At 42.4% G+C, this 21,897-nt stretch overlaps 2 protein-coding genes across 3 annotated transcripts; one reads left to right on the plus strand and one right to left on the minus strand.

Annotated features, from left to right (window-relative positions):
• Positions 1–359: 359 nt before the first annotated feature.
• Positions 360–17,515, minus strand: LOC141233110 (uncharacterized). 2 transcript variants are annotated; one of them, XM_073667861.1, is made up of 11 exons: positions 17,089–17,515; positions 15,715–15,919; positions 15,497–15,625; positions 15,267–15,400; positions 14,595–14,828; positions 14,250–14,387; positions 14,062–14,139; positions 13,841–13,946; positions 13,317–13,434; positions 12,942–13,022; positions 2,106–3,060 (listed from the first exon to the last, which is right to left on the minus strand). In XM_073667861.1, exons 1-9 carry the CDS (start codon positions 17,226–17,228, stop codon positions 13,360–13,362), a joined length of 1,239 nt encoding a protein of 412 aa, XP_073523962.1. In that variant the 5' UTR covers positions 17,229–17,515; the 3' UTR covers positions 2,106–3,060; positions 12,942–13,022; positions 13,317–13,359. The 2 variants fall into 2 exon arrangements, with proteins under 2 accessions (XP_073523963.1, XP_073523962.1); XM_073667862.1 differs by lacking the exons at positions 13,317–13,434; positions 13,841–13,946; positions 14,062–14,139; ... (4 more) ...; positions 15,715–15,919; positions 17,089–17,515 and adding exons at positions 360–956; positions 1,053–1,283; positions 1,370–1,503; positions 1,584–1,703; positions 1,797–2,004 and having other exon boundaries at positions 12,942–13,025.
• Positions 5,554–7,261, plus strand: LOC141233109 (posterior protein-like). Its single transcript, XM_073667859.1, has one exon. It carries the CDS (start codon positions 5,607–5,609, stop codon positions 7,251–7,253), a length of 1,647 nt encoding a protein of 548 aa, XP_073523960.1. The 5' UTR covers positions 5,554–5,606; the 3' UTR covers positions 7,254–7,261.
• Positions 17,516–21,897: the final 4,382 nt, after the last annotated feature.

Consider the following 21,897-nt stretch of genomic DNA (forward strand, 5'->3'; position numbering starts at 1 on the left):
CGTTAAATTTCCCTACTAAATAAAGCATTTTTCTATGTACATTCACATTGTAAGGCGTCATAATTAACCTTTTGTTTCCATGCAGAGAGTTGGGGCAGCCACGGCCTCGATGTGAATGCAGCATCATGGCATCTGATTCTCCGGCTGCTCCTGGGAGTCTGAGAAACACATGCCCTGATGTCACACTCACATCGTGGCCACGGCTAACTCCGCTCTCTGCACGGAGGCAGAGGAAAGGGGAATGAGGCCGTCCCGCCATGTGACTGTATTTAGAAAAATGCTCTATTTCATTTGGTAGATGTAACGCTGGGAAGTTGTCCCAGTGCTGCACTTCTCCTTTAACTTAAAAAATATCTACTTTATTAAACAACCTCCATCACCCAAAACCCCCACAAGTCAATGTGTTTGTCATTCTTAAACACTTTTGACAGGTCATAAGGTATGTCAAAAGTTACTGATCACAGAAGGTCTCATAAGTGAGACCCGATATGATCAAAAGCTTTTGACATGTCCTGACATATCCAACAAAATCCATAGAAGTGTCCATTCAACAGAATAAGTATCCTGTTAAAAGTGTACTGTCCATTGTCCTGGTGTAAGTCTAACACTTTTTCCATTTTTCAAAAATATCCTTTACCCTGGGCAAGTTACTTTTCCAAAGTTTCTGTGCAATACACCTGTTCACCTCCTCTTCATCTGGCTGACCATCCTTAAGAAGTCGGAATATATAGTCCACTCGCATTCTGTTCTGTCTCCTCCTCCACCTATCATACAGATGTGGTCCATTCAGTGGGAACTTGAACTGGCATTCTTTTAACGTTGGTGGTTCGGTCTCAATAGTTAGGGGATATAAGGAAATAAATCTTTGAAAATCCTCGTCTTTGGTCTCTATGGCGGAAGGTCCAGGCTTATTTTCTATTTCTTGATTAAACTTTTCTTCTTTTTCAATTGCAGCTCTGTAAAAGACATATTTTAGTTTTAAAGAAAACACAGGAAAATGCAATACTTGTGAGAATGATGAAACAAAAATATTCTATTTTTCAAGTACTCACAGTGAGGTGGAAGGCTTCTCTTGCAGTCTGTCGAGAATTTGTGTTGTCATCATGGATGCCTTCACCATATTTTCCATGGTCTTCTCCCTGTAGACACGTTCTGCTGTGGGATTTGAATGTGCCAGGTATTTTGCAAAAATGCCTTTGTCATTAGTGTCCTTGCAATTGGAAGCAATGAAGGTCTCTGCGTTCCTCCTGATCTCTTGGCTCGTCACAGTCTTTATTCCAAATCTGTGCAATAGAAGAAATAAATGTTAAAATACATGTTTGTAATGTTGATATATAGAATCTAAGTGTCACTGTACAGAAATACTTACTTTTTATGAAATCTTGCGATATCATTAGAAACATTGTGGATTTTTCCCCCCGATGAAGAAATGAAGAAATTCTTGATGTCCATTGATTTTTTCAGGAATGTAGGCCGGACTTTTTCAATATAAATTTGAAACCACTAAAAAATAAACTGAAAATGTTAGCTCAATCATAGAGAAGATAGATAGACAGATAGGAGATAGAAAGACAGATATTTACCCTTTCTTCTTCTTTATTCAAAATCAATACTGCAATCTGGTTTGCCGCTGTCTTGTGTTCATGCACGGCTACTCCTACGTGACTTTCACGATAAGGAGCTCTCTTCTTCCACTCCTCAACCTACAAGATAAGAAAGTGTGAAATCTACATTAATAAAGCTTTAACTAATTGATTTATAAAAAAAAAAAGGGAAATGTACTACAGGTTACTTACAGTCATATTTTGCACCACATCAGGTCGTTGTAATTTATTCAAGATTATATAGCATTCAAGATAGTTGAGAATAACTAGCTTGTCACTATCTAGAAGCCTTTCATCCTGGTCCGCCTTGTTTATGGCCTTTTCAAAATCTGTCTTTGCAACTATCAGGATCGATTGCATCTCATCTGGTCTTTTCATCTCATCCAATAAGCGGTTTTCTCTGGAAATAAAAAATTCAAATTACATTGAATAAAGTAGCAAGGCACATTTTCTTCCTAGTAACAAGGTACATTTTCTTCCTATTAATTCTTTTACACTTACTTCTTCAAGATATTCTCCCTGGAGATTCCTTTGCTTAGCCTCTTCTGAAATACTCCTAGCTGGCTGCTCCATATGTCTCCTGGTCTTTATGATGAAGGGATGTTGCATTCATTAGGTAATATATGAACCGCTTGACATTTTTCATATAATTAAAGACAGTCTGGTGAGTGTTTCCGATTTCCAATAGTTTGTCAAAATAGTCATTGGTCTTCTCGATGTCATATATAAACTTCAGTGAAGGCTTCTCCTTGTCCATGAAGTACAGCGACGTTCTCTACCTCCTGCTTGTATCTCACGACTTACAAGGTTTTTGATAAATATCTTGCAAAGCCAGCAATTGGTTCCAAATCCAGAGAGTGCCTCGTGTACATCCCAGCCTCGGCCATTTTAAGTCGTAGTGGATTGCTACAGACAACATTGGGCTCAGTTGTTGCTGATTCAGTTTCCATCGGTGATTCTTCTTCTTCTCCTTCATCTTCCTCATGTGGCCCGGCCGTGTCTTCTTTGGTTTCGCTCCTTCCTTTGGCTGTGGCATCTTCACAATCTCCCTTTGAGGTTGCATCTTCTTGTTCTTCGGTTGTCATCTCAGCTGTTAGGAGTCCCTCTATCCTCATGTTGGGAACCTTCTCGCAATGGCCATTCTTCTGGGGCATTCTTGTATGACATGGCTGATTAATGATTTTAAAACCACGTCCATTAAGAAATGCAATTACTTTTTCCAGGCACCCACCGTCACACACCAGCTCCTCCACCTCATTATACTCAATGGCCAGGCCCTTTGCTGCCACAGCAACCAGTTCTGTCTTTGCTTGTGCGAGGGTAGCCTTGATCTCATCCTCACTGCTGTTTTTTTTGCATTTTCTTCTTAGGTGGGTGCCAAGGTTCTCATCTATCTTGTAACAGATCGGGCAGGTCATCGGGGTTCTGTTGTGCACTTTGGATTCCATGCTTGAACCTGAAAATTAGAACAAAAGAAAAGAGATACAAAATGAAAAGGTTAAGATGGATTTTAAAAAAGCTGTATGTAAACAAATCAAAAACGAGCTAAAAGTAAAAGGCAGGTTGGACAAAGCAGTCCCGTAGACAGAGCAAAGCAGTCCATGGAGATCAGTCCTGTAGAGAGAGCAGAGCTACACTGGATCGTCAAGAGCAGTCTGAGCAATTAGACTCTGATCTGGCCTTTTACACAGAAAACTGAGACCCCTTGACCAATATGATCAGTCTCTGTAATGATGGCCATTGAGAACAATAGAAAAACATTCCCATTGTCTAGGTGTGAAAATTACCTCTTAGGGGGCATGGCTGACACCTAAAGAGAAAACTGTGGCTGCAAAAACTGCTCCTGAACAATGCCATCAATAATGTTAAATATGCTAAAAGTAAAGAAAAAAATGATGATGGATAATAAATAGTCACCGGAATAGAGCAGCACAAACATTAAACAGAGAAATGGTGCCAGCAGGCAGGGGTTAAAATCAGGACTCCTAACAAAAGACACAAGGGATAACCTTAAGTACTCCATGGTAAAGTAACATCAATGTAGCATTTTTATTCCATCATTGGAGAGGATCCATGTTGTGGCATCACACCGACTCACACTGTTATGTTCCAGCATGAGATTGCTGTGTGAGATGCTGAAATGTCAGAACATCTATTCTCTTCTAAGATGGAATAAGACACAACTTTACCTTGGCACGCTGTAGGTTATTCTTTATAAGATCGAAACATAGACGGAGAAGAATAGAAATAGATTATAATGGTAAAGGAGAAATATAATAGAAATGTATCTTTTTCATCCGAGTGACGTGGTAGGACGACTGGTACACGTTTGGGCAGTGTTGGAGGCCAACAGGTACAATATATATATATATCATAGGAATGACTGAACTCTGCGTTAAATTTGAGTGCTGGATATTTCCAGGACTCTATCAAGAGATACTAGGTACAAGGTTGCGAACCTGCTAGGCGAGAAGGCCGGTGTTCTTTGTGTGATGTCCTTTGTTTTAGTGATAAAGTAAAGGTTGCATCTACATATGGAATGAGTATAGGCCCTCCAGCCTCCTGGATGATACAGGTACACACACCTTCTGTGGTGAACTTGAATACAGATCCTGTTTTTGTGTCCTAGTATAATCTACATATGTACACTGCCCCTGTGGATTTGAATTGTATACCATTGCTCCTGAGGTAGACATCCTGTCTCCAGCCTATGGATATGTATATTGGTGCACAATGCTTTTGATGAACATCTTGGAGCCAGCCCAAATGGAGTTGAACCTACACAAGGACTTTCTTCCAGAAGTACAAGAGTGCCATCTGCAGGAAGGTGTTGACCAATGCAGCCAATGACAATGCTCATACTACCCTGAAGATGATTGGATATTTGCCACAGAAGATACCGGAGAAGAAGGGCGGAGTCGTGGGTTGTATGTGGGTGTGGATGTGAAATTTTTAGAATAAATGAAGTAGAGTCAAGACTATCTCTCTCTCTCTCTCTGCCATGAAGGATCATTGCTAAGTATACTTATGATTGTATTTGTATTTTATCTAATTAGAGGACATTGAAGAAAGGTTCGATTGTAAATTGTTAATTGAATTGCCTTATTATTATCTTGTTTTTCTTGTTATTAAACATTTGTATTATTTTCCCAAACTTGAGTTATTGATTATATAGGAAAGGTTCAGGACAGGAAATAGAAAGGGAAATCACCACCTACATTTGGCACCTCAGTGGATCGTGGAAAAACAACATTCTACGCAGAACCTAGAAGTTCCCAACTGTTTCAACCAAGTGCCTGAGAAAATCCGGTTCCTAGACCAGGCAAGAAAACCTCTTCTTCAAGGAGACAGACTCAAGGAGAATATCTTATCCGTGGACAAGTGACACGCGGGTTCGTGGAAACTGAAACGCCTAAGATATTAACTGGAAGTTCTGTGATATTCTTCATCAGTGAGCGGACGCGCTTATCTGGTAAGCATACATTCCTTTAATTAGATTTTATACATTCATTATATTTTATGTTGATCAATATCTTTCTGCTAGGTTCAGGCCTGTTTGTCTATTTGTTTAGTGGATTGTTTATTTGTTTGTTGAATTGTTGCCGGTAAAGTTAGGGTAGCACCCTGTTCATTGAAGTTCTCATAAGATCTAAAGGGTAAAACCAGACATTTCTGAGAAGAAAGTGAGGTAGAGGTTAAAAGTCTAAATCTCATGTTAAGGGGAAGTAGCCTTATGCTTCAATAGGAGATCACTCTTGGCCTGGATCTTGGATCTGTAGTTGATGAAGGGCATGAGACACTGTCGGTCAGATATAGGTAAAGTCACAAGACTGTGGCAGTAATTGCCTAAGGGAAAAGATTATATTCAATCTTGAGTCCCTGTTTTAGTGAAGTGATATTCACTGGTTTCTGTATTGTGTTTAGTTAATTTGTAATTTTTGTTTGGAAAGCAGATTTGTTTATTTTTGTTGTCTTATGTGAAAATAGTTGGACGTAATTAACATGGAAATAGTCAGTAAATTTATTGAAAAATATGCCTCTGCTCAGTTCAGTACTTGTGCAGATGATGCATTGACACATCAGTTTAATGACCTTATGAAACAATGTGAAGGGCAGAATGATAACAAAAGTAAATTGTCGAAAAAGAAAGCAAAGAAAGAGAAGTTAGCAAATGTTTTGTGTATGTTGTTGAAGATGAAAGGAATTGCAGAGCAAAAGGAATTGCACTGGTATTCAGAGAAAGCTCAATTAAGAGGTGAAGTGGACAAAATTGAACAGGAAGTCAGTCTGGCTATTGCTAGTGCTGAAGATCATAATTGTGAGTGTGAAGATCTAAGGGATGAGGTAGACAATATGAATTACCAAAATTGTAAATTAGAAGATAAGCTGGAGGAGTATAAGGAGAGATGTAAACTTAGAGAACAGCGTATTGCTTTGCTAGAAGGAAAGGAAGTAGAGTATAATGACGATATGACAATACTTAGGAACCAGTTGCATGATGCTAATGTAAAATTGGAGCTAAAAGAACATTGTATTATGTCCTTGAAATCACAAGAATGTACTAGAGGGAATAACCATTGTTATTGTAATCAAATGTGCAAGTCTGCTGATCAGAAGGAAAGAGATTGGAAAAGAGGGGAGGAGCAGCCTGTGTGCACGGCTGATAACCTTGAGGATAACCCAGATCATAGTTCCTCTCTCTTTACTCCTGAGTCAGGAGGAAGCAGACAAAGGAGAGACAATTTGCTTAGTAACAGCAACAATTTAGTCCAATCCACAACACTATCCATACAGGATAAGACAAATCTATGCCAGATATTAGGAAAATTTAATACAAGTGCCTCAGCCATTAGTCTTTCCAATAAGTTAGAGGCAGTAGTGACTCAATACAGTCTGGGTAATAGAGCTGCATGTGCCTTACTTCGGGTATGGCTCCCATCTCAACTTTGTGAAAAACTGCAGCCCCCTGTAGGAGCTCACAGAGGATTATCTGCAGATCTTGAATGTAATTGGGGAAATGCTAGTGACAGAGTGCAGGAATTAAAGAGAGTTATGGGGGGACGAGATATGAGAGGTACTAATGCCTTAGAAAATGCAAAATTAAATAGAGGAGATGATCCAATTATTTTTTGCAGTGAATATTTGACATTATATCGTTCTACCTATAACTGCCCTGACATGTCTCCTGATGATAGCAGTTTTCTATATTCAATGGCTAACAAATGCACTTTTGTTGATTATCCAACAAAGGTTGCCTTGAGGAATGCAAATTCCTATCAAGCCTTTGTAAATATATTAAAGGATTGGATTCAGGATACAAGTCATGACAACAAGCCCCAAAAGAGGATATCAGAGGTAGTCAAAAATGAAGGCAAAGTAAGGTTTGTTGGAAAATGTTATAAATGTGGTTACACAGGTCACACTATGAAAGAATGTAGAAGTAGTAGAAGAGTTATCAATAATAGACCTTTTAATAATAGGAAGCAAAGACAAGAACCAAATAATGCAAGGGATGGAGAGCATAGTCTTCCTGAAGTTACATTATATGGCCCACTTCTGGATGAACTGAGGAAGATTGGGAAGGCAATGGCAGAAAAGCCAGAGGAATTAAAGACCCCACCTCCAACAAATCCTTATGTAAAACAATAGGGATGTCAGGCCCCAGTGTTGTCCCTAGTGAGTCAGCTTAGCAGGGACAAGGGCGGGAGACCCCGTATTCACTGTACGATAGGGGGCCATCGTATAAACATTTTACTGGATACAGGGGCTGCTGTCAGTTTGACTAATCTGGATTTGATTAAAGACCCTGGTGGTAAACACATTTTTCTGAGAGGGTTTGGAGGACAGTTAGTATCTTCAGAACAATCTTTACCAGTGACAATAAACCTGGGAGATCTATGTGTTGAGCATGGCTTATATCTTTCACCAACACATGAAGGTACCATTATTGGGTCAGATGGTATGAAGGAATATGGACTTATTCTTGATTTATGCAACTGGATGTTGTGGAGAGGATCACGGTATAAAGGCTGTTTAAACATGGTTACTGACAATTATGGTATTGATTCCATCAAAGGTGCTCAATCTTTAGATCCAGCCATGATATTGAGAACAGATGATGAAATATTGGCTGACATCTTGTGGCAACATAACAGTGTGTGGGCAAATTCAAAAACCCAATGTGGCAAAGTGTCCAACATGGTAGTAATGGTAGAGGGTCCTGATCCCCCACCCCAAAGGCAGTATAAAATACCACCAGAGTCAGTCCCCTACATTAAGAGAATACTGGATGATTTGCTGATTCAAAATGTCATCAGGGAATGCCAATCCACCAATAATGCGCCGCTATGGCCAGTTAAGAAACCAAATGGTTGGCGTCCGACATTGGACTACAGAGCTTTAAACAAGTGTACCCCTCCTGTCACTAATGTGGTTGCCAAAATGCCTGACATGATGACAGCACTCAAACCCTCCTCCACAGTATATTCATCAATAGACATCTCAAATGGATATTTCTCCATTCCCTTACACCCTGACTGTCAATATAAATTTGCTTTCACATTTTAAAGTTTATTCAAACCAAATACTGGTGGGAGAACATGAAAACTACTATTACAGAAATTATCCAAGAATGTTTAATCTGTGCCCAAATGAACCCTAGGCCGAGGGGACAAAAACCTGTGCTTTCCAGGGTGCCTTTGGCTGAGGGGCCATGGGAGAGATTACAAATTGACTTTGTTGGTCCCTTGCCAAGTGCTCCAGGAGGTTATCGGTACCTGCTAGTGATAGTTGATGTTTTTTCCAAATGGGTGGAAGCTTTGCCCATAAGGAAGGACACTGCTACCGCAGCAGCAACTGCATTATGGAGGGAAGTTTTCTCAATATGGGGATTCCCAAAAGTCATTGAGTCAGACAGAGGTACACATTTCACTGGCAAAATCATGACTAATATGTGTGAAATGTTGAATGTAGAACAGAAGTTTCATGTCTCATATCATCCACAATCATCTGGGATGGTAGAAAGAATGAATCGGACTTTAAAAGAGAGATTAAAGAAAATGGTGTTGCAATCAGGAAATAGTTGGCTATGTCACCTGCCTGCAATTCTACTGGCAATACGGGCACAGATGCAAAGAGCACAGCAATCACCCCATATCAATTAATGACTGGTAGAGTAATGAACCTTTGCCATCCTGCAGATCCCAAACTTAGTACTCCCATGAGAGAAAGTGCAGAGAAGTAAAAATTCCTTATTCAGTTACAGGAGCAAGTGCAAAAATATTTAAATTTTGCAGCTGCCAATATGGCTCCAAAGGCAAAGGAAGAAGCAGGCAAGCCACCAATAAAATTACAACTAAGTGACAGGGTGATGGTAAAGAATTTTGTACCCAAATCTTCATGGGATGCAAATTGGACAGGACCTTATGTGGTAACTGTGACGCTGAGTGAACAGGTGGTAAAAGTTAAACGAGTAGAGAAGAAAAGCATCAAATGCATGAAGAGAAGGGATATAGAAAAGTGGGTTCATGCAGATCAGTGTAAACGGATATAACTGATAAGAATTTGATGCCGCTCTTGTTCTTGTTTTCCAGGATCCTAAATGAAGCGTGAATTAAAAGATGGAAATTTCTGCATTCTGGATATTGGAATTGCAGCAATTTTGTTGTCAATTGGGATCATCAATGCTATGGAATCAACTCATATTGAACACTCTGGAGATATCGATCAGGGTATATTACCTAACGAGGAATATGGGAACGTATTATTTACACACCCAGACATAAACATTGATGCAGATTCTAACTATAAAAATAATGGTGTTAAAAGTAGGACAGTGAGACTGATACCAGAGGGTAAAAGGGTAACTGGGAGATATTATCAGGGTCCCAGCATTCAGTATAGTGTTGTCTTTTCATTTGGGAGAGTCAATCACAGTTCTAGTACCCAGAGGTTAACATATATGGAAGGTGTACAAAATATAGATCCAAGATCACTGCAACCATTTATGATGGCTACAATATATGTAAATGAAACTGGGTACTGGTTGGGGGAAGAGTCTAAGTTACCCAACAAGAATGAACAAAAGGGGATAGATTATGGGTCCTTTAGTGACAACTTAAAGGAAGGAGAATATTTGTTTGTATGTGGAATATATTGGCATAATAATATACACCCAATGTTCAGGCCAAAAAGGGTCACCTTAACATATCGTGAGGCGTGCATTGGAGATTCCACAGAGGTTGAGATGTCAGTTCAGCAAGGGCAAAATTATATAATTGGTTCACTATCTAAACCATATAAATCCTATAGGGAAATGGTTGGTTATTGGGCATGTGGAACATCAGAAGTAGAAATAGGTGAGATGCACATTATTGATGCTGCTCCAGATCAAATCAAACCATGCGTGTCCAATGAATCTGACAGCAATCAACGGACAATGTACTTAGAAGAAGGCCACCCTTTACAGGTCAACCTAGATTCTACTCAAACCATTGCTAGTGACGTTCAATATGCATTTGTTACTTGGCGAGTTAATATCTCTCTATGGTTGATAAAGACCTACTATCCAATTTGTGCAGGATATACACTAAATCATGTACATGCACTATATCGGTGGTTTACCACTAAGAATGCAGAAAATCGGATAAAACACCAGCATAAACTATTTAATTCGAGGAATGACAGAGGGCGAAGGGATACTTTCAGCGCACTGTTGGGAGGATTAGGAACAGGTATGGGTGTAATTAACGAAGCTGACATCACTAGTATAAGGACAAAACTTGTAGATATAGCGACCAATAGCAAGAAAGGTTTTGAAGTACAAAGAAAAATCAATGATATAATTAACAATTTACAACAAGATCATGTAAACACTTATATCGGGGTAGCGAAAGATTTTATCCAACACTTTAAAGAATTAATGGAAGATACACTGACTAGGGGTAGAAATATGTCTTGGGCTCTAGTCTGTACACAAGGACAAATGGAATTATCAACTAACATTAAGTTAGCGGTACAGTCCATTTATGATGGACAGTGGCCATTTGAATGGTTGTCTCAAGCAATTACTGTGTTACCTGAACTCATGAGCTTTACACATTCTAAATGGTGGGTGAACACGTGGGTTGGGTGCAGCAACTATGACTTTGAGAAATGCTATGCTTCTTCATTTATTCCATATACTAAGTCACCTTTAGAGCTCATGCATAGAGTTAGTTCAATTGGTATTTTAACTGGAGATTCTACATTATTACACCCGAGATTAGAACATCCTCAGGTGATTAGGAAAAATGGAAGATGGAAACAGGTTGACATTTCACTTTGTATACAAAGGAATCATAATATTTTATGTACGCCAGGACAGTTTAGGTTGGTTGAAGACAAATGCTGGAGTAATTCATCCACGTGTATTCTAGATGGGGAATCAATCTCAAAAGACAAAGCACCAATCTTCTATCTAGGGCATCAAAGAATTTGTTTCTTCCTCCTAAATACTACCAATGTATCTATAACAACACAACATTGTTCTGTAATGACATCTGTAACCAGGGGAGCATGGTGCACTCTTAGTGGGGTTACAGAAATCAAGACACCCAACTGGGTTTACGCAATTCCTACTATTGCTAATCTGTCAGTGGATCTGAAATATCACACTCCAGTTAATTTGCAAGCCTTAAGCCTAGGAATGGGAAAAGAACTTGGAGAATGGTTGGTAAAATTTAATAAGGATGAATATTTATTGATGAAGCTTAATCAAGAAAAGGCAAATGCCACAATTCTATTACATCATGACCAAAATGAACTAAAGGAAGTTACCCATCTATTAGAAAATAATGCCAAGGGCTATTGGTGGGAGGTAATATTTGGTCATTCAAATGCGGCAAATGGCATACTGAATTATTTAATCCACCCAATCGTCATATTACTTGTTGTTTCTGTAATTTTATCGCTTTTTCAAATATACATGTGCTGTGTAACCCGTTACCTATATAAAAAGGTACAGAGTTTAACTATAAAAGAACAAGCCAGTGTCAAAATTGCATCATGTGACACAAATGTACAAATTCCCATTGAATTAGAAGAAATTGTAATATGTGAGAACTGCGGCAGAAGAGGGCACAGTAAGAAAGATTGTTTGATTCAAAAGCGAAACCTATAGGAAATTATATTATGTTATTGTTTGTTGGTTGATCTAAATGATTTTTTTTGTGTGATGTGACGATCATATGTACAATTTGATGTGTATTTTTTTATATGCCTCCTTCAATGTCCTATTAGAAATCAAGCTATTACAAAGTTAATTTTTTTTTTTTTGGAGTAAATGTTGGCAAATGATGAGTGAATGTGTTAAAAAACTCCTTGCCCTAAGAAGAAGAATCAACTATGGTGGCGAAGAGGATTCCGGATTTGTGGCTCCTTAAAAGTTATGTGTCATTCAGACACAAAGGGGGGCATGTTGGAGGCCAACAGGTACAATATATATATATATATCATAGGAATGACTGAACTCTGCATTAAATTTGAGTGCTGGATATTTCCAGGACTCTATCAAGAGATACTAGGTACAAGGTTGTGAACCTGCTAGGCGAGAAGGCCGGTGTTCTTTGTGTGATGTCCTTTGTTTTAGTGATAAAGTAAAGGTTGCATCTACATATGGAATGAGTATAGGCCCTCCAGCCTCCTGGATGATACAGGTACACACACCTTCTGTGGTGAACTTGAATACAGATCCTGTTTTTGTGTCCTAGTGTAATCTACATATGTACACTGCCCCTGTGGATTTGAATTGTATACCATTGCTCCTGAGGTAGACATCCTGTCTCCAGCCTATGGATATGTATATTGGTGCACAATGCTTTTGATGAACATCTTGGAGCCAGCCCAAATGGAGTTGAACCTACAAAAGGACTTTCTTCCAGAAGTACAAGAGTGCCATCTGCAGGAAGGTGTTGACCAATGCAGCCAATGACAATGCTCATACTACCCTGAAGATGATTGGATATTTGCCACAGAAGATACCGGAGAAGAAGGGCGGAGTCGTGGGTTGTATGTGGGTGTGGATGTGAAATTTTTAGTATAAATGAAGTAGAGTCAAGACTTTCTCTCTCTCTCTCTCTGCCATGAAGGATCATTGCTAAGTATACTTATGATTGTATTTGTATTTTATCTAATTAGAGGACATTGAAGAAAGGTTCGATTGTAAATTGTTAATTGAATTGCCTTATTATTATCTTGTTTTTCTTGTTATTAAACATTTGTATTATTTTCCCAAACTTGAGTTATTGATTATATAGGAAAGGTTCAGGACAGGAAATAGAAAGGGAAATCACCACCTACAGGCAGAGTGTAGGCAATGTAGGGAGACGATGGGAACACATTTGGGCAGTGTCCCTCCTTCTGTCTGTTGGATCTTCATGCCTTTAAAAGACAAAAAAAAATGAAGATTGAAATTACAACCTCATGAGGATAAACAGTTTGAGGGTTTTGCTTTTTTATTTTCCAATAACTAATGTCACACAGTGAGTACTATCTGTGCCTTGAGGGGCTCCTGTCCTGCCCCATCCACTATTTCTGGAACCTCATTATCCTGAGCAGGGGAGAGGGAGATTTTGGATAATTAGATGGGTATCTGAATAAAATGACCATAGTATACAATCAGGTGAAGCCTGCAGAAACTAGCTATAGACAGGTTTATAATTTTGATGTATTCACCTTGTAGTCCACATCTCATCCGGTTCACTAATCTTCCTCTTGGTCAGTCTAGTCCACTAGGAGTCTTCGGTCCTCTTCCCTGCGGTCTCCCTCCTGGGCAGTGCAGGCTTTGGCATCCCTAAGGAAGAGTTAATAAACCTTATATTTTACTGTATTTAGAAGCAAAGTAGTATTAAAACATACACTGCCATACTAAGTCCACATTCCTAGATGTTTGAGTTCTCAAAATGCTAATGTTTTTAAGAGGTCACTGATTTGCCCGGATGATTGTTGAGTCATGGTGACACTAAGGTGTCAAGGCTAGGTTCATAATTGATTAAAAAGTTAGCATGTTACAAATACCTAGTTATGTATGGAAGTACCAGGGCTGTGAAAAGTGTAATTTTTTTGGAACTGACAAACATGGTGGTGGAGGTTTAATGTGAAAAGGATCAAAGTTTAATGTTATAGTAGTGATGAAGAGCTAAATGGCTTTTTATAGCTGGGACACGGCTAACAAAAATAAAATAACAATGTGATATTACAGAGTGTCCACAGGTTTGGGCAGTGTCCTCATCAAGGTGACGTAGGTAGACAATGGGAACACGTTTTGGTAGTGTGTCCCTCCTTCTGTCTCTTGGATCTTCATGCCTTTAAAATACAAAAAAAATGAAGACTGAAATTACAACCTTATGAGATCAGACTGTTTGAGAGTTTTTTTATTGTATTTTCCAATTACTAATGTCAGACAGTGAGCACTAATTACCTTGAGGGGCTCCTGTCCTGCCCCATCCTCTTTCTCTGGGACCTCGTTGTCCTGAGCTGGGGAGAGGGTGATCTTGCTCTGAAAAAAGATAATTAGATGGGTATATGAATAAAATGACCATTAGCATACAATCAGGTGATGCCTGCACAAACTAGCTATAGACAGGTTTATAATTTTGACGTATTCACCTTGTAGTCCAGATCTCATCCGGTTCACTAGTTTGCTCCTCTTCGCTACCATCTTCCTCTTGGTCAGTCTCGTCCACTTGGAGTCTTCGGTCCTCTTCCCTGCGGTCTTCCTCCTGGGTAGTGCAGGCTTCGGCATCCCTAACGAAAAGTTAGTAAAACCTTATATTTTACTTTTTTTGTAACTGCCAAACATAGTGGTGGAGGTTTAATGTTCAAAGAATCAAAGTTTAATGTTATAGTAGATATGAAGACCTAAATAGCTTTTCATAGCTGGGACACAGCTAAAGAAAAATAACAATGTGATATTACAGAGCGTATATGAATTTACTACCCACAATATATTACCTTGAAGTGCTGGCTTGAGGCTCATCACTGGCTTCTTTCCCTGCCTGTGCCACCAGCTTGTATGCATGGCATATGTCCGTCAGGGTCTTCTCTCTATACGTCCTTTCTGCCGTCATATTGGTGTGCGCAAGATATTTTGCAAAGAGACACTTCTCGGAGTCTGAATAGTTTGGGAGAGTCCATGTCTCACATACCCTCCTCACAAGTTGACTTGAGATAACCGGAAGTTTGTACCTGGAAAGGAATACAGAAAAAATAAAATACATTGCACTGCATTTATTATTGAAGAATGATAACAGGGGTGTTGCAGTCCCCCATTCACATGAATGGGGTCTGTGTTCAGGCTGGGGTACTCTTCTGATACCTGAGCTTGAAGTTTTAATAAACTGTTCGGCGTTTGGCTGAACCTGCCATACACGAACAGTCAGGGGTTCGCCCATCACTACTTCTGAGCGCCATTCATTGCATATTTTGGGTGCTGCCCATCTGATTGGTGCTCAACTGATCAGTGATTAATAGGGGATCAATCATATTAGCCCAGAACAGTTTTTACCACTGCCATCCTACCTAGAAAGGAATACAGAAAAAAAATACATAGCACTACATTAACTATTGAAGAATGATAATGTGCTTTTTATTGAAGAATAAATTGGTCATTTTTGTAAATCTTACTTATTATGGTACCGTGAAATGTCATTTGAGACATTGAAGATCTCCTTCCCCGAGGTTGAGAGGAAAAATGTTTCTTGTGGCGAGTTCTTCCTCACAAGCTTTGGTCTGACTCTTTCATAGTAGACTCTGAACCACTAGAAATAAAACAAAAGGAAATAATAGTTATAGTAAAATAGAAATGTGTCATCATGTATTAAATCAGATTAATAAGGAGAATAAGTAAATCTCACCATTTCTTCTTCCTTAGTCAGCACGAATGTGGCCACTTGCTGTGTAGCGGTCTTGTGTAACTTTACACCGATAACAACGAGGTCTTCCCCATCATACGTGTGGCTAATCCTCTCCTTCCACTCAGACACCTAAGGATGAAGAGACCAAAGGTTAGACATAAAGAAGAGTAAACTAAAAATGAGTATGAGTAGTGAATAAAGAGAAGAGAGGCACTTACAGTCATGTTCTGTATGACCCCGGGTCGCTGCAGATGCTTCAGGACAAGCAGGGCCTCTAGATAGTGAATCACTTCCAGCTGGCTGCTTTGACGCAGACATCCATCTTTGGCAGCTTGAAGACACTTTAAAAACGATTGCTTTGCCACATCCAGGATCTTCCGGCACTCCTGAGGTGTAATTTGTGACGTTGTCAGTGCCAGGTACCTACACATAAAATTAATAATAGAATATTACAGTATATACAAGCCACACAGTACAAATATATAAAAAATATCTACTTCAATACTAAGTGTATGAAGGTTATGAGATCTCCTAAGAAGAAAAAAGTGTAACAAAAAAATGTAATAAGGTAATGAAGGGGACCAAAAACAAGGGGTGCGACTCACTATGCAAACAATGAATTACAAAAGGAGAGGAAAGGCTGCATAGTATAATAGAGAGCACACAACACAATGAAGGGAAATCAGATATTATTATGTTACAAATAGAAACAAAGCAAAGCATTAAAATCAATTCAAAACATTCATGATCAATATGGTGTAATGGGAGAGAGCAAAACATGGGAGGAAATAATATACACGGAAGGACGGCCCAAATACAGCAGATTCAGGGAATTAACTGCCAAGGTAAGTGGTATATGGGAAATACCCCAAACTGCTGAGTGTTCAGGGGGATACAATAAAGTGTCAATGCCCCAGAAACAATCAAGCAATTATGCAGAGTGTATGCATCAAATAAGGGGAGTTATAATTAACCACTTGAACTCTTTAACATAATCACATGGTATAAGATACACATACACTAAATAAACACCACCAAGAGTCAAGCTGCACAAACCACAGGGCCACCTATGGTAGCATTAACACATATATGGCTCAGTGGTTAGCACTATATACGGTGGCTCAGTGGTTAGCACTGCAGCCTTGCAGCGCTGGGGACCTGGGTTTAAATCCCACCAAGGACAACTTCTGCAAGGAGTTTGTATGTTCTCCCCATGTTTGCTTGGGTTTCCTCCCACACTCCACAGACTGACCGGGAATTTAGATTGTGAGCCTCAGTGGGGACAGTGATGATGATGTCTGTAAAGTGCTGTGGAATTAATGGTGCTATATAAGGGAGTAATATAAATATATCGTGAGCAGACACTAATATGCACTTTACCTAATACAGACCTCCAAATAAGTGTCAGATTGCTAATTGATAATTGGTAATTGCATTGCCCGGCTGCAGGTGTCAATATTGTATTTCTTGGTAATTACCAAGCAGTGTTTTAAGGTTGAGGGAAATTATATGGAGGAGAAGATATATACATTTAGATTTTACATTATCCATAATTTCCTATTACTTCAATATAAATATTAGCTAATAACCACCTTTTGCTGACAACTTCTCTTGATATTCCCTTTGACAACCTCTTTTGTATGTCCTCGGTCACGGTCATAAAAAACTCACATGACCTAAACAGTGCGCGTTTTTTTTCAAAGAGGTTGGAGGCTCTCACATTGTAAGTCATGAACCTACGCACATGTTTTAGCTAGTTGAAAATGGTCTGATTTGCCAGATTCAGGTCCCGCAGCTTTGAAAAGAAGGAGTTGACTTTTTCTACATCTTTTACAAAGTCCAGATTGGCAACCTTGGGGTTCATGTAAAAGAGGAACCTGGCGACATCCTCAACTTCCTGTCTGAAGTGTCTCACCCCCAAGGTGTGCAGTAAATAGTTGGCGAAGCCCACCAGCAGTGGGTCCTGCAGAGAGTGGCGTTTGTAGAGTCCAGCTGCCAGCATCTTCTTTCTTGTATCTGCTGTCCATTTTGTCTGCAAGGCTCTGTAATTGGTGAGAAATAAAGAAACAGCTCAGGCATTAGACATTTTTTAACCAATTCTCCCTTTACTACTTTTTGTCACAGAACATAACATACAGCGAACTAGCAAACCTGTATGATCGACCATCAGCCACAGTCAGGCTTGCAATATAAAGACATAAGCAAAATGATGTCAGCTTGTAGATTAATTACATAGTGTTTCATGTAGTAGACAAGGTGCACAAGGTCCAAGAGGAGTAGGTGCGGTGGACGGACAGAGATCTTGGGCCTACACCCAGGCTTAACAAGCAATATTGTGGCACCCCAGGGGTCTGGTTTCCACAGTAACAGCAATGTTATGTCTGAGAGCAGGTGGGAGGTCTCTTGGTCAGGAATCCTATGCATGCCACACCTTCTGCCCAGTCCTGGGAGGGGAAGGACTTCCCCTATATAAACCTAGGGCTGAGGCAGGGTTAGTGTGTAGAGAGGAAGTAGAGACAGAGAAGAGAAGCAGATATAGGAAAAGAACATCAGGAGCTCTGTGGGAGCAGTGCTATAAGGAGTCAGGGGCTGGCAGCTGCAGAGCTCGCCCTGACTGAGAAGCTATCACCGGACCCGGAGTCCGAGGCTGTGGGGACTAACTCCTATCCAGCAGCAGAAACCGACCGGCGGGGGATTTCAGGTCCTCTGGCCAAGAAACCCGAAGGCACGGTCACACGCGTGGGACCAGCACCGCCGTCGTGGAGCGGAAGCTACTAGAAGGCCCCGAGTCACCAGCCATACGGGTGAGCACCACACGGTACACTCAGGGACGTGGGCTACTTATACCCGCCTCTAGCAAGGTAGCCAGAAGAGTACAGTCAGTTTGGGAGGCCTACAACTCCGCCTGGCCAGGGGAGATCCCATCTGCTCAAGGACTGACCAGGCCCCAATCGCTAGCCAGTACTCCGGGAGGGTCTATCTTTGTCACCAGTAAAGACCCTGAACTACACCGTACCGTCTCCGAGTGGTTCCTGCTACCCCGATCATCCACGTCGGCTGCCCTGAGGCCATACCCCTCCCGTTGGGGGTGATACTATCACGCTGCACAATCCTACCACCGGCCTCAGCGGTCTGCCCTGCAGCGGCAGCTCCTTCGCTGCATTCAACGGGTGGCGTAGTCATACAACATCTACCGCTAATACAGCGCCACTTAGTCTGACTCCCTGGGCACGGACCGGGTCACCGCCACGAGACTACAACCCTCAACAGATCCGGCTCCGGGTAAGCTCCCGCGTGCGCAACGCTGCGCAACACAGGCCCAGGGGTGCGTCAACTTTTGGCGTAGTCGGCAGGATTTCGTGCCCGCAACCACGGGTACTGCGTGCCTGAAAAAGACTGTTCAAACTTACCAGTGGTGAAGATTCCCGCCATCCGTGGAGGTTTCCCGCCATCCGGCACCATCTTCTACCTTCTTCCCGCCATCCGCGAAGTTTTCCCGCCATCTGGCGCCATCTTCTGCCTTCTTCCCGCCATCCGTGGAGTTTTCCCGCCGTTGGACGCCATCTTGAAGACGCCGCGCGGGAAGAAGAGGGGCGTGGACTCCGAAAGAGCGCGAGAACTGAAGCCCCGCCTCACGTCCGGACGTTGCGTAAGGTCCTGGAAGGAGCCCAGCAGACGCCGACGTCACAGGAGCGCAACGGAAGGTCCTCAACCCTGACGATCCACTGCGGAGCCGCGGCCTACGGAAGAGGATCATCGCAAGGTAGGCCACGGTCCACTAGGGGGGAGGAAGATGTCGGATACGGAGGAGAGCTTCACTGCCTCAACCCCCGCCAGCGCCACCGCTGCTGCAGTCATGCCTTTCTCCATGCCCTATATCCCGGGAGCGGCCTGGCTACCCCAGTACTCAGGGGAGTCACATACCCTGCATGACTTTATAGAAAAGCTGGATAGCCTCTTCCAGGTGTACCCCCTCACAGAAGAACAAAAAGTGAGCATCCTGGTGGCCCAATTAACCGGGGCAGCCCAAAGGGAGGTAAAGTCCTGGCCACCTGGGGGGAGGACTGTTGCAGGGATACTAACCCGGCTGAGGGACACCTTTGATACCCGCACCTCAGCCGAGATCAAGCTTAGATTCTACGGGTGCAAGCAGCGAGCACAAGAGAGTATAAGGGACTATGCCCTGAACCTACAAGAGGCCCTGAGAGCCATTAAGCAGACCGACCCTGACGGCGTGGGAGACGAGGACAGGCTGTTGACTGAACAATTTATAGAGGGTTTATATTGCAATGCCCACCGAACCCAGTTGCGGGCAATGGCCTTACAGGACCCTCATCTGGGATTTGCACAGTTCAAGGACAGAGCCATCCGGGTGCTCCGAGAACCGGCACCAGGTGGCGTTGTGACCCACAGACGCCCCACTACCACTTACCACCAGGAGGCGGCGCCCCTGTCGGCAGGGCCTGTGGGAGCTGATGCGCAGGCTTTGAACAATGACCCGGCTCCAGACCTGCACCATCAGGTCCAAGAGCTAGCTAAAAGCGTTGCCGCGCTAACTCGAACTGTGCAGTCTTTACAGGTTTCCACTCCAGGGAAGATCCAGCTGGCATCCGGACCGGAGGACATCCCGTGGCGTCGACCAAGGAGGACCCCACTGGCCAGAGGAAGACCCAACGACCGATACAACGAGGACGGACAACCCATCTGCCGCCGCTGCAATCAACCCGGACATATGGCAAGGTACTGTCCTTTAAACTGGCACAACCTGGGGTAGAGGGCCAAACCCCAGGAAAAAGATCATCAGGCCCATTGAACTGGCGCGACAAATATGTGGGAGGACGTCCAGTCTTGCCTGTGGTACTGGATGGCATCCCTATGAGTGCCCTACTGGACACCGGGTCACAGGTTACCACTATCCCGTACGTGCTCTTCAAGCAGTACAGGAATGACTCGGATATCACCCGCTACCCTGACGACGACTTGAGTATCATCGCCAGCAATGGTCAGCCCGTGCCACAGATTCTATTTAAAGAGGTGACCATTAAAATCGGTAGAGTCGAACTGGCGGCACAGGGACTGATCATTGTAGACATTGACAAACACGAAAGTCACCCAAAGATAACTCTAGGAACTAATGTGATTGAAAATTGTCTTGCAGAGGTGATTTTCCTTTTACAGCAGGTTGCCAAGAACGCCAGCTTCGGCCAGCAGCGAGTGCTCCAGAAAGAGATCCGGGCACTGATGCGACGGCAACAGATAGAACTCTCCGGTGGTGAGATTGGTAGCGTAAGAATGTGTGACCCTTTTCCTATTGCCATGCCCCCAAAAAGTGAAATGATGATTTGGTGCCGGGCAGCTATTGGTCTGAGAGGTAGAGATTATCAGGCAATGGTTGAACCAGTTTACTCAGACAGTAGGCCCACCATTTTGACAGCACGGGGGGTGGTCAATGTACGCCATGGGAGGGTGCCCGTTCGCATAATAAATATCGGGAAGAGGGAAGTGTACCTGCCCCGGTATGCCACGCTAGCCAAATTGTATACCATCAATCAAAATTCCATACAGTCCGTAGAACCCTTGCCTCCATCTTCCCCGGAGGAAGGTAACGGCTCTAAGGAAACAATGGAGGACTGGTGTCAGCAACTACATTTGGGTACTGACTCCACTCCCTCACACCAGAGACAGGGAGTCTATCGGGTGGTTCAAGAGTACGAGAGAGTGTTTAGTAAACACCCGTTAGACTTCGGGCGAGTCAAGGGGGTAGAACACCACATCCCCACGGGAGACCATCTTCCCATAAAAGAGAGGTATCGACCCGTACCCCCTGCACACTACCAACACGCCAAGGGGATGCTTAGGGACATGAAGGAGGCTGGGGTGATCAGGGATAGCTGTAGCCCCTGGGCAGCTCCACTAGTCTTAGTCAAAAAGAAAGACAACACCATGAGGATGTGTGTAGATTACCGGAAAATCAACCGTATCACACACAAGGATGCGTACCCCTTACCAAGGATAGAGGAGTCTTTGGCTGCTTTAAGATCTGCTAACTTCTTCTCTACCTTGGATCTCACTAGCGGGTACTGGCAGGTTCCTGTAGCAGAGGCGGACCGGGAGAAGACCGCATTCACCACCCCGATGGGACTTAGCGAGTTTACCTGCATGCCGTTCGGACTCTGCAACGCACCAGGAACCTTCCAACGATTAATGGAGTGCTGTCTGGGCCACAGAAACTTCGAGACGGTCCTGTTGTACCTGGACGATGTCATCGTATATTCCAAGACTTATGAGGACCACCTGAAACACCTGGCGGAAGTGTTCGAAGCTCTGGCAAACTACGGCCTAAAGGTAAAACCCTCCAAGTGTCACCTCCTAAAACCAACGGTGCAGTACCTGGGACACGT

The sequence above is a fragment of the Phyllobates terribilis genome, unplaced genomic scaffold (genome assembly GCF_046119375.1).
Source record: "Phyllobates terribilis strain yellow unplaced genomic scaffold, ASM4611937v1 Scaffold_543__1_contigs__length_1142032, whole genome shotgun sequence".
Lineage (NCBI taxonomy): Eukaryota > Metazoa > Chordata > Amphibia > Anura > Dendrobatidae > Phyllobates > Phyllobates terribilis.

Bases quoted from the DNA above. Each gene is read 5' to 3' on its own strand.
- LOC141233110 (XM_073667861.1), bottom strand. From the start codon at position 17,228: ATGACTTACAATGTGAGAGCCTCCAACCTCTTTGAAAAAAAACGCGCA. The intron at 13,947-14,061 runs GTAATTAGTGCT...TGTATTTTAAAG, and splicing joins CAGGACAGGAGCCCCTCAAG to GCATGAAGATCCAAGAGACA. The intron at 13,435-13,840 runs GTAATATCACAT...ACTCTTCCTTAG, and splicing joins CCCAAACCTGTGGACACTCT to GGATGCCAAAGCCTGCACTG.
- LOC141233109 (XM_073667859.1), top strand. From the start codon at position 5,607: ATGGAAATAGTCAGTAAATTTATTGAAAAATATGCCTCTGCTCAGTTC.